An 11810-nucleotide genomic window follows, 5' to 3' on the forward strand; every position below is an offset into this window, starting at 1 on the left:
ATGGATCACCAGAGCTATGCGGCTTTTGCAACAAACTCTACAAACCCTTTATATCTTCATTCAAACGAAAGTCCAGCTTTGATTCTTGTTGCTCCACCATTGGATAACAAGAACTATCACACATGGTCTAGATTGATGCACATTGCGTTGATTTCGAAGAACAAAGAAAGATTCATCGATGGATCGTTCCCAAAGCAATTCGTCTCCGATCCTATGTATGCTCAGTGGATTAGATGCAACACCATGGTCCTTTCTTGGATTCAAAGATCCATTTCTGAATCCATCGCGAAATCGGTTTTATGGATCGCTACACCTTCAGATGTTTGGAACAATTTACGGATTAGGTTTTCGCATAGTGACGTTTTTCGCATATCAGATATCCAAGAAGAACTCTATCGCTTCCGCCAAGGTACACTCGATGTATCTGAATACTTTACTCAGTTAAAGATGCTTTGGGATGAACTTGAAAATTATCATCCCCTTCCCTGTTGTACCTGTTCGTTTGCTTGCTCATGTGGTGTTGTTGACTCTGCCAAGAAATACCGTGAGCAAGATTATGTCATCAGGTTTTTGAAAAGGTTGAATGACCGATTTGCACAGTCCAAGTCCCAGATCATGATGATGACACCTCTGCCTCACATTGACAAGGCTTTCTCTCTTGTTATTCAACAAGAACGAGAACTCAATTACTCATTGTCATCTGATTCCACTAATTTTGAGGTTACAGCTCTTCATGTCAACGGTCAACATGGCAAACAGTCACACATTTCTAAAGGTAAAGGTAATAGGGTGTGCACACACTGTGGAAGAACGAATCATACCGTGGATACATGCTTTCAAAAGAATGGCTACCCTCCTGGTTACAGGCAGAAGAATAAAGGCCAGAATTCCACTCATGCTTCTTCACAGTCTCAAGCTAACAATGCTACCAATGGTTCAGCATCTGCAGAAATTGCTTCAGGACCTTCTTTTGGTTTTATTCAGGAGGAGTTTCAAAGCATCTGGGCCTTGCTTCAACAATCCAAACACCTCCTGCTGCCAATTCCATCACCACTTCACCCCTAGCTATGAATTCCAACACACCTATAGGAATTGGTAAGAATTCTATTATATGGATCTTAGACACAGGAGCCACGGATCACATCACTTTTGATCTTGCTAACTTTTCATCTTATCACACTATTGTACATATCTCTGTGTCTTTACCAAATGGCTCTCACATAGATGCTTCTATTTCTGAAAATGTCATTGTCATCCCCACTCCCACCCTTTACAATGTTCTTTACATTCCTATTTTCCATGTTAATATGATCTGTGTCACTAAACTCACTGATAACATGGATTGTAATCTCAATTTCTCTTCAAATACATGTCATATTTTGTAGAACCATTTGAGGCAAACGATTGGTACAGCTAAGCTGCAAAGAGGTCTCTATATCATAGATACTTATACTCAATTTACTCAATGTAATGCTCTTATTTCAAATTCCTTTGAAACCTGACATTCAAGTCTAGGACATGTTTCAGATTCATGTATGCATACTTAAGCTAAGAAATTTCCCCTCATTCCTTGTAATAAAAGTAATATGGCACCCTGTGATTCTTGCCATCTAGCAAAATAGAAAAAGCTCCCTTTTCCCACTAGTGTTACTCTTACTCATGCTCTCTTTGATATTGTTCATGATGACCTATGGGGCCCATTTGCCTCTGAATCTATTCAAGGTCGCAAATATTTTCTTACATTAGTAGATGATTTCTCTCAATTTACATGGATCATTTTCCTTAAAACTAAAACTGAAGTAAAGCAGAGTATTATCCATTTCATTGCCTCTTTAGAAAATCAATTCAAAACCACTTTAAAATGTTTCAGATCTGACAATGGTTCAGAATTCCTGACTTTAAGCCAATTTTTTCTGTCCAAAGGTATTTCCCAACAAAATTATTGTGTAGAAACACCCCAACAAAATGGGGTGGTTGAGAGAAAACATAAGCACATTCTCAATGTTGCTAGAGCCCTTGCTTTTCATTCTAACATGCCTACAACCTTATTGAATTTCAGCATTAAGCATGCTGTACATTTAATTAACAGGATTCCTAGTCCTCTCCTTCAAAATAAATGTCCATATGAAATACTTTCAACTCTTTTCCTGTCTTAATACATCTCAAAGTTTTTGGATGTCTTTGTTTTGCCACCACACTTCAGGCTCATAAAACTAAGTTTCAACCTCAAGCTAGAAAGGCTGTCTTTCTTGGCTTCAAAGATGGGCTACTTGTTATATGACATGTTATCACATGAAATGTTTGTTTCTAGAAATGTCTGTTAATACTCCTGTGACTAGCACCATGCCTAAACTGTTGGATAATAGCACTCCTCTTGAGACAAATTTAATCTCTGCTCCTCCTACTGTTAGTCCCAACTCTACATCCAGTCCTTTTCCTTGTCATGACAATGTAGCCCCTGTTAGTCCTACTGTTAGTCCCAGCCCTAATATAATAGAATTTGACCCTAATTCTCCTCATGACACAGCTTTGCCTGATACCACAATTGTTGCTACTAGTCCTCATGCTGTTATCCCTGCCTCACCTGCCTTAGTTCAGCCCACAAGGAAATCTACTAGGCCAAAACACCCTCCAAGTTATCTCAAGGATTTCCATTGCAATCTCCTATCCACTAGGGCTCAACCATATCCAATTGTCCCTTATCCTCTCTCTAATTCTTTATTTTATCAAAATTGTTCTCCTACCTATAAACATTTTTGTTGCACCATTTCATCCATTTCTGAACCAAAAACATATACCCAAGTTTCAAAACATGAATGTTGGAAAAAGACTATGGATGTTGAGATATCTGCCCTTGAGAATAACCAAACTTGGATCCTTGTAGATCTTCCTGCAGGTAAAGTTCTAGTTGGCTGCAAATGAGTCTATTAAATTAAATATCATGCTGATGGCACTATAGAGAGATACAAGGCAAGGCTAGTATCTAAAGGTTACACTCAACTTGAAGGGGTAGATTATTTTGACACCTTCTCACCTGTTGCAAAGATCACAACAATCAGGGTTCTCTTATCCATTGCTGCCATCAAACATTGGCATTTGGAACAGCTTGATATCAATAATACTTTCCTCGATGAAGATCTCAATGAGGAAGTATATATGCATCTACCCCCTGGTTATGGCAGTCCAGATTCCTCTAAGGTATGCAAACTGATAAAATCTCTATATGGCTTGAAACAAGCCAGTAGACAGTGGCAAGCCAAACTATCAACTGCTTTATTAGACTTGGGCTACAAACAATCTGAGGCTGATCACTCACTTTACACAAAATGCACTACACATCATTTTACTGCACTCCTTGTTTATGTTGATAACATAGTTCTCACAGGGAACTCTCTCACTGAGATTAAACAAGTCAAGACATTTTTGGATCAAAAATTTAGAATTAAAGACCTCGGTCATCTCAGATACTTCCTAGGATTGGAGATAGCAAGATCCACCTCAGGAATTTTCTCAAGCCAAAGGAAATATGTTTTAGAGTTGCTTGAATTCAACTCCTATTGATCCAAATACAAAGCTTTCTTCTACTGGTGGTATCCCATTAGATAATCCTTCATCCTACAGAAAATTGATTGGAAGGCTCTTATACCTCACTAATACCTTACTTTCATGGCGTTCTAAGAAACATAATATTGTCTCTCGATCCTCTACTAAGGCTGAATACCGAGCTTTAGCTTCTCTGACATGTGAAATACAATGGCTGCGTTATTTGTTCGATGATTTTCGTATCACCTTTTCTGAGCCTGCATCTCCCTACTGTGATAGCGAGTCTGCTATCTATTTGGCTCACAATCCGACTTTCATGAACGCAACAAACACATTGAGCTGGATTGCCATGTTATTCGAGAGAAATTGGCGTCCAAACTCATTCATCTTCTACCTGTTCCTTCTAGTTCTCAGCTAGCAGATGTCCTCACCAAACCTTTACACTCATCATTTTTCTCTTCTCTTCTGTCCAAGTTGGGATTGTGCAATATCCACATTCCAACTTGTGGGGAGGTATTAGCATAGTAAATAGCTTGCTCACTTAGATATACTTTAATGTATAGTTTTATTATTAATGTACAGTGTGCATAGTGGATACAATTTAGTCTTAACTGCACTATATATACAAGTTCCCAATGTAACAGTAATTATTGACTGATAATAATGAAAAGTTCTTTCCTATTTTCTGCTTCCTGCGATATCAACAACTAACCCTACCACCTTTAAATTTGGATTAAATATGAAATATTCTCCATTTCTTACCATTCTAAAGAGTTTCTTTAGTCCGATTTTAAAAATAGTTTTTTTTTTTTTTACTTTTAAAAAATTTAAAATTTGATTGATTCTAATGTTTTACAAAATTGTTTTAAAAAATGTTTTTTAATTTGGTAAACGTTTCACTTGAATTCAGTGGGATAGTTATCCATCTTTTAATTAAATAATGTTATTTAATTTTATGTTATTTTTTTAGTATTGTTTTATTTTAAAATAAATCAAAATTTTAAATCAATTTTTATTGGAGTTATCAGTGCAAACCAAAATTCCTAGGTATTAAAAAATTTACCTTCTAATTTTTTTATCTAAAACAATTAAAATATGTTTTAAATTTCAATTAAAATTCCGAGCATGAAAACACCCTATAAAAACAAAAACACAGATTCCATCTCTGCCATTTGTAGAGGTAAGAGTTGAACCCAGGTTCCCTACCTCATTGAAAGATAACTATACCATTAGGCCATAAGCTCTGTTGGAATAATATCTCCACTTTTATTTATATGATATATTGTAAAACGTAAAAATTTAATTAAATAGTAAAATTGATATATTAATTAGATATATTTAATATCAACTTTCAATCATTAATAAGATATATTTATATTTATTTTTTAGTTTAATATATTTAATATTAATTTTATTTACGTTCAAATAAAATGAAATATTAAGAAACTAAAATATATAAATTAAATATAAAAAACATAAAAAAAAACAAAGTGGTGAATAAATATTAAAATATTAAAATATATTTATTTCCAGTTTAATATAATAACGTTAATTAATTTTTAGTGTACTATAATAATAAACTAAAATTAAACTGGAATTAATTTTACTGTAGAATTATTAACTTTTTAATTGTTTTTCAAATAACATTTATTATCTTTAAAATTTTTAATTGTTTTTAATATTTCAATTAAAAATAATTAATATATTAGACGTAAAAGTATTATATTTAAATATTTCAGTTTATTATATTTACGTTCAATTAATAAACTGAAATTATATTTCAATTATTTTCAATTTATTATTATTTTATTATTTTTAGTATTTAAATAATAAATATTAAAATTGTTTGTTTAATAACGTTTCAATATAATATATTTGAAAAATATATTTATTTATAGAAATAATACTTTCAGTTTTAATATATGGTTGAATAATAAATTTGGGTTGAATAATACTTATGGTTGAAAAAATACTTTCGATTTATTATATTGTTGAATAATACCTATGTAACATATACATATTGATGCAATTAATTGCCAAAGAAATTAAATAGCTCAGTTGGCAAGGGTGTTGTAGAATGGTGTGGAACATACCTTACTTTAGACAACTTTTTAAGAATTATTAATTTTAACAATGTAATAACAATAATAATACATAAATAAAATTAAAATAAGTAAAAAATAAAGGGTTATTATAAATAAAATTAAAATAAATAAAAAATAAAGGGTTATTACGTGGAATTAAAAAGAATTTAAAATAATAAAAAACTTAAATTCCACGTCAGCATATCAGCATTCCACATCATAAAATAATAATTAAATAATTAAAAAAATAGCGCCACATCATCATTTTTGTTGACCAAATTCAATGAGGGGACAAAATAGAGGAATCTACAAATGGCAGGGACGGAATCTGTGTTTTTGTTTTAAGAATTATTAATTTTAACAATGTAATAACAATAATAATACATAAATAAAATTAAAATAAAAAAAATAAAGGGTTATTATAAATAAAATTAAAATAAATAAAAAATAAAGGGTTATTACGTGGAATTAAAAAGAATTTAAAATAATAAAAAACTTAAATTCCACGTCAGCATATCAGCATTCCACGTCATAAAATAATAATTAAATAATTAAAAAAATAGCGCCACATCATCATTTTTGTTGACCAAATTCAATGAGGGGGCAAAATAGAGGAATCTACAAATGGCAGGGACGGAATCTGTGTTTTTTTTTTTTACAGGGTTGTTTTTCGGATTTCAAATTAACTATTAAAACAATAGACTAGGCTCAATATATTTCACTAATCCTATTATTTCATTATTTGTAAACCATTGCACTAAAAAGGTTTATAAGCACTTCAATTTAATGAATTGTTTTCGATGTGGGACCCTAAAATTACACAGGCAATTCCATCTTCTCCAATAAGTCGAGGTGTTGCTACTGCGACTTGCAACTGCAGCAGTAAAAAACAAAGCAACCATTGAGATATACAAGTTCATCATTACATTCATGGCTTCAATGAGGAGGTGGTGGTGGTTGTTATATACAAGTTCATCATACATTCATGTTCATGTTCATGAATAAGAAAGAGGAAGAGTGTTCCAACTCAAATCTTCCCGTTATAGGACAAAAACTCAACACTACTATTCATGTTATTCAATTTCGTAGTACTTGCAGTCTATGGCGTTCTCTTGTTCCTTTTCCACCTTCATCTCACAATATTTGTATTCCACATCACTTATGTTCTCTACTACAAACCAAAATATATCGTATTCAATCATCATCACTTATGTTTCGAATATGGGAAAGAATAAAATTACCGTCTTAAAGGATGATGGTGCAGAAAATAAGTATTTAGATGATATAATACTATACAAGGGGCAGGTTTATGTTGTGGATAAAATTGGAACACTTTTCTGGATCAATGTTTTCTCTTTTTTGTTTTCGCCGAAAAACTTGTGGTGCAAAGAAAATATACATGAATGGCTGGATTCTGATATAAACATAGTGAAGTATGATGGAAACCTCTATATGGTTGTTTTGTGTAATGTTTTTGTGGAAGATGATGGAAACCTCATAGTGGAGTATGATGGAAACCTCCATGTGAAAGATTTGGGTGATGTTTCATTTGTTTTAGGTACAGACTCAAACTTTGCATTGTTGGGTAAAGATTATTATAAATTGTTATGTGTTTGTTCAACTTGTTTCATTCTGGCTCGCAGTGATAATAGAAAAAATAGAGTCCTACACCGGATATGTTAGTGAATGATTTTGTGTTTATATACCACACAGTAATATAAGTCAATAAACTAATTACAAGCTGATAATGCACCATAAATCTAATATAATTTTAATTAGATTTTAGTTTAAATAATTATGGAAAAAAATGAAAATTAAATTAATTTTAGTTTAAATAATTCTATGAAAATTAAATTAATGAAAAAATTAAAAACGAAAACAATATTTAATGAAATAAAAAATATTAAAAAATCCAGGTGGATTTAAAAATAATAATAAAAAAATTAAAAATGCCACATGGACTGCCAAGTTGGCAAATAAAGAGAATCTTTGATGCAATTAGACAATTGGGGGCTTATTTGACGGAATCTGAAAATTACGAGGGGGCTTTTAAATTTTTTATTACAGGAACTTAAACCGAATCTCGCTAAATTACATAGGATTTTGTATATTTAACCCATTTTTTTAACAATTTCTTTATAGACCTATACCTTCTTAAGAATCAGTGGTGAAATTTCATAAATATCCCTATATATCGGATGTGAATCTTCGAAAACATCAAAAAGGGTGACTACGGATATGCATATTAAAAATCAAATTTTTTTAAAAAATAAAGGCTTAAATGCAGTTCTTACCCCCAAATTTCTCAATTTTTTGATTTTGGTCCCTCATATTTCAATTGCTTGATTTTGATCCCTCAAGTTTTTGAATTGCTTAATTTTAGCCCTCTAAGTTTCAATTTCTTGATTTTGCCCCCTCAAGATTATCCTCTTTTGCATTTGATAGTCCCCTAATGACATGTTGACTAAATTTCTTCCTTTTTTTTTTGCTTTTTTTTTTTTTAAATTTTCTTCTTTACAATTCTATTTTTCTTCTCTTTTTAATAGTTAAGCTTTGAATGTAATATTTTAAAAATCTTAAATATTTTATTCAACTTTGAATATATAGACAAACATGCAATATCCCTTATAAAAAATTGAAATAGGATTGCTAGACTTTGGGATTTATGCTTAACTATGAGAGAGTTATTGGCAAAGAGTTTGTTATTTTAATTAGGCAGTGGTCTATTTTATTTTGTCAAAATAATTTGCCATTACACATGAGTTGAATGAAATATTTAAGATTTTTTAAATATTACATTCAAAATTTAACTATTAAAAACAGAAGAAAAATAAAATTGTAGAAAAGAAAATTAAAAAAAAAAAGAAAAGAGAAAAAGCAACAGAAAATAGAGAAATTTAGTCCACGTGTCATTAGGGGACTATCAAATGCAAAAGGAGACAAACTTGAGGGGTCTAAATCAAGCAATTGGAACTTGGAGGGCCAAAATCAAGCAATTACAAAACTTGGGGGACCAAAATCAAGCAATTGAAACATAGGGACCAAAATCAAGTAATTGAGAAATTTGGGGGGTCAAAATTGCATTTAAGCAAAAAATAAAAGGTGTTTTCGGAGATGCATCTATGAAAACACCATTTCGGAGATGCATATCCGAAATATGTTGCGTTTTTTCTGTTAACTCAAAACAGCCACCCCCTCTTTTCATTTTACCCAAAACATAAAATTTTCAACACAACACCCATTTGTTCCAACTTCTACACAAACTACACTTGCTTTACAACATAAAAGGATTCAAAGGCTCATTCAAAGGCAACTCAAATCTTCATAAATTTGTAAGTTTCCAAACTTTAAACTCTAGCATTGATAATCTTATTAGGGCTGTTAGAAATTAGCAAAATGTAGTAGGTTGAAGTTATTATGGGTCAATGGTAGTGCATAGTTGATAAAAATTGGATTTTGAATGGGTTAGGGCAAGAAATGGGTTTCTGCAGAAATGGAGCATCACATATGTTTTTAGAAGTGCATTTCCGAAATCACCTCTGACCAGTTTCGAAAATGCACTTCCTAAATGTAGTCTGAACTAATTTTTTTTATTTTCAAAATTGTTTCAAAGTCTTACCGGTTTCAATTTTTTCAGGAAAATATCAGGAAATCAGGCACGACTTAGACAGGGTAGGGAGACCTAGACGACATTGACTCGATGCGAGCGGGCTGCACAGCTAGCAGCGACACGGGGACAAGGTCGAGTGTCTTGCAAGTTCCTCATCTGAATCGAGGAGTAGGCTGGCTCGAGCGTCTTCCTCCCGCGAGGTTGAGGAGGATGTGGTGGAGGAGCATTAGGAGGAGGTGGAGGCGCCTGGGGAGGAGGGGGTATCCGGGGTGAAGGCTCAGGACGATGAGGATGAGGGCTACCCGGGAGGGCCTTCGAACACATCTCTGTTGATATACTACCACGAGCACCTCGCTCGACGTGTTTGGGATGGAGAGGTAGTTTTTTATTACACTTTATAATTTAATCATTTTTTATTTATGTTTTATTGCACTTTCTTCTAACGGTTTAACTAACATTGTTTTTTTGTTTTTGTTATGACAGGAACGGACGCCCATTTTACCCTGGGGGCTATTCTTTTGAGATGGTCGTTGTTGGGTGGTTTCTCCGACGAGTTTTGACGACAGTAGGTTTGGTTGTTTGTTGATCGATCTAGTTAAATCAGATTTTTTTTTTTTTAGATTTGGAAGCTGTTTGCTTTTTTTGGTTAAGTCCTCATCGGATTTTGGTTTGTGGGTGGAGGAAGTGTTCGCTGATGATGGTTGCGTGATGCAACTCGGTTGCGATTCTGCATCTCCTTCTTTGGCACCGGTTTTTGCTGGTGCTAAGCCTCATCTTCTCTGATGCGTGAGTGTTGACTTTTGTGATTCTTGGATCTTTGTTTGCTTCCAAATATGTTAAGATTAACATGTTTCAAGATGTTATTTGTCTCCATTGCGTCCAAGAATTTTTGGTTGTTCGGTTTGGCGGTGGAACATGGATTCTTGCTCTGGTTCGAGTGTACTACCTCTGCGGTATTAAAATCAGTTTCAGTTGATTGTAATTGATTTCGGACTGTATGGCCAGACATGGCCGTGATTACTTACTGCAATTTGTGCGTAAGTTGTTTGTTAATGAATTAGTTATCGTGTTGGGGATCAAGTTCATTCACTGTTCTCATAATCCGAGTTTAGTGACGATCAATTCATATTTCATTTTTTTAATTTGGTTTCGCGCCATAAGTGGTTCGTTAGATTGTACATGTGATGTATTAATGTCTATCTCTAATTCAGATTACTTTAGTTTTCTGTTTCATTAGGTCAGGTTCTATGTCCCCCAATCTCTTGTACTGCTATCTTTTTTATTTTAATGAATTTCGAATTATATAAAGAAAAAGTTCAAGTGATTAACTAGTATTCGATCAATGAAATAGTTACACACTCTTTTCTCTATTTGTAACAAACTTTCTCTTTCTATTACATTCAATTTTTCATCATCATAATAAATGCTCATGGATCTTTCATCATTAACAATCAATATACCCCAATTCTTTCTTATTTATAAGTAAATTTTAATTTTTTAGGCTCATTTAATAATTGATGAATTTAACTTATATATAGTCTAAATACATCATTTATTCAATGAACTTAAAAAGTTAAAATTTGTTTATAAATAAAAATGGAGGGAGTATCTATTACTGAGGTTTAACGTGCTGGATAAATTCTGAGAACTCATAATGTAATTTCTTCCGATCTAAATTTGTGTCTCATTTTCTTTGGTTTCAAATTATTTTATTTCCATCGATTTAAGTTTGTGTGATGTAGAGTAATTTTTATTAAATCATAAAATTAAAAATTTAAAAATATTTTTTTATAATTATTTTATTTATACAATTCATTTTATTTTTATATAACAAAAATAGTGGATAATCAAAAAATTAATTAATAATCTTAAATGAATTAAATAAAGTTATTCAATATAAATGTGAAAACAAAACACTTACAAATATTTGGTCATAAAATCCACAAAATCAAAGAAAGTTATTAAAATAAAATATAGTAGTCAAACAAAATTTCGCTCAGTTGAAGATGGTCAAAAAGGCTATATATACAATAAAACAAATCATATAAAAATTGCTATTACTTTTTGAGCTTAAAGGTAGTGCACTGTCAGTGTAAAATTTTTTACACGGTCAGTGCATCACAACCCTTAAAATTAAATACTTTATATTTAATTTAAAGAAAAAGTCAAATTTTTATAAAATTTAACGTTTGGATTTCATATACAGTGTAAAACTGTTTTACACTGTCAGTGCATTTCCATTAAATTCTTACTTTTTTATATAATGAAAACAGCTGATAGTCAAAAATTAAATTGTCAATTTTAAACGAATAAAATCAAATTATTTAATATAGTTGACTCTGAAAACAAAACTGTCTCCATATTTGTCATAAAATCTACAAAATCCAACAATAAAAATCTTAATCAAAAGATAACAAATCGTATAAATCTATTATACAAATCACAATCTCAAACTAAATCTAAATCTAAATACAAACCCTAGATTCCTCTCTTATATAAGAACATATTTGTGTGTTGCCTTCATACACACAAACTACTTACATCATCTCTCTTAGATTTTTATTTTTCCAATC

At 31.8% G+C, this 11810-nt stretch overlaps 1 protein-coding gene across 1 annotated transcript; it reads left to right on the top strand.

Annotated features, from left to right (window-relative positions):
• LOC131605359 (uncharacterized) lies at nucleotides 1-1065 on the top strand. Its single transcript, XM_058877727.1, has one exon. The coding sequence runs from the start codon at nucleotides 1-3 to the stop codon at nucleotides 1063-1065; it is 1065 nt and encodes a 354-aa protein (XP_058733710.1).
• The last annotated feature ends 10745 nt before the right edge of the window (nucleotides 1066-11810 follow it).

The sequence above is a fragment of the Vicia villosa genome, linkage group LG5 (assembly GCF_029867415.1).
Source record: "Vicia villosa cultivar HV-30 ecotype Madison, WI linkage group LG5, Vvil1.0, whole genome shotgun sequence".
NCBI classification, from domain to species: domain Eukaryota; kingdom Viridiplantae; phylum Streptophyta; class Magnoliopsida; order Fabales; family Fabaceae; genus Vicia; species Vicia villosa.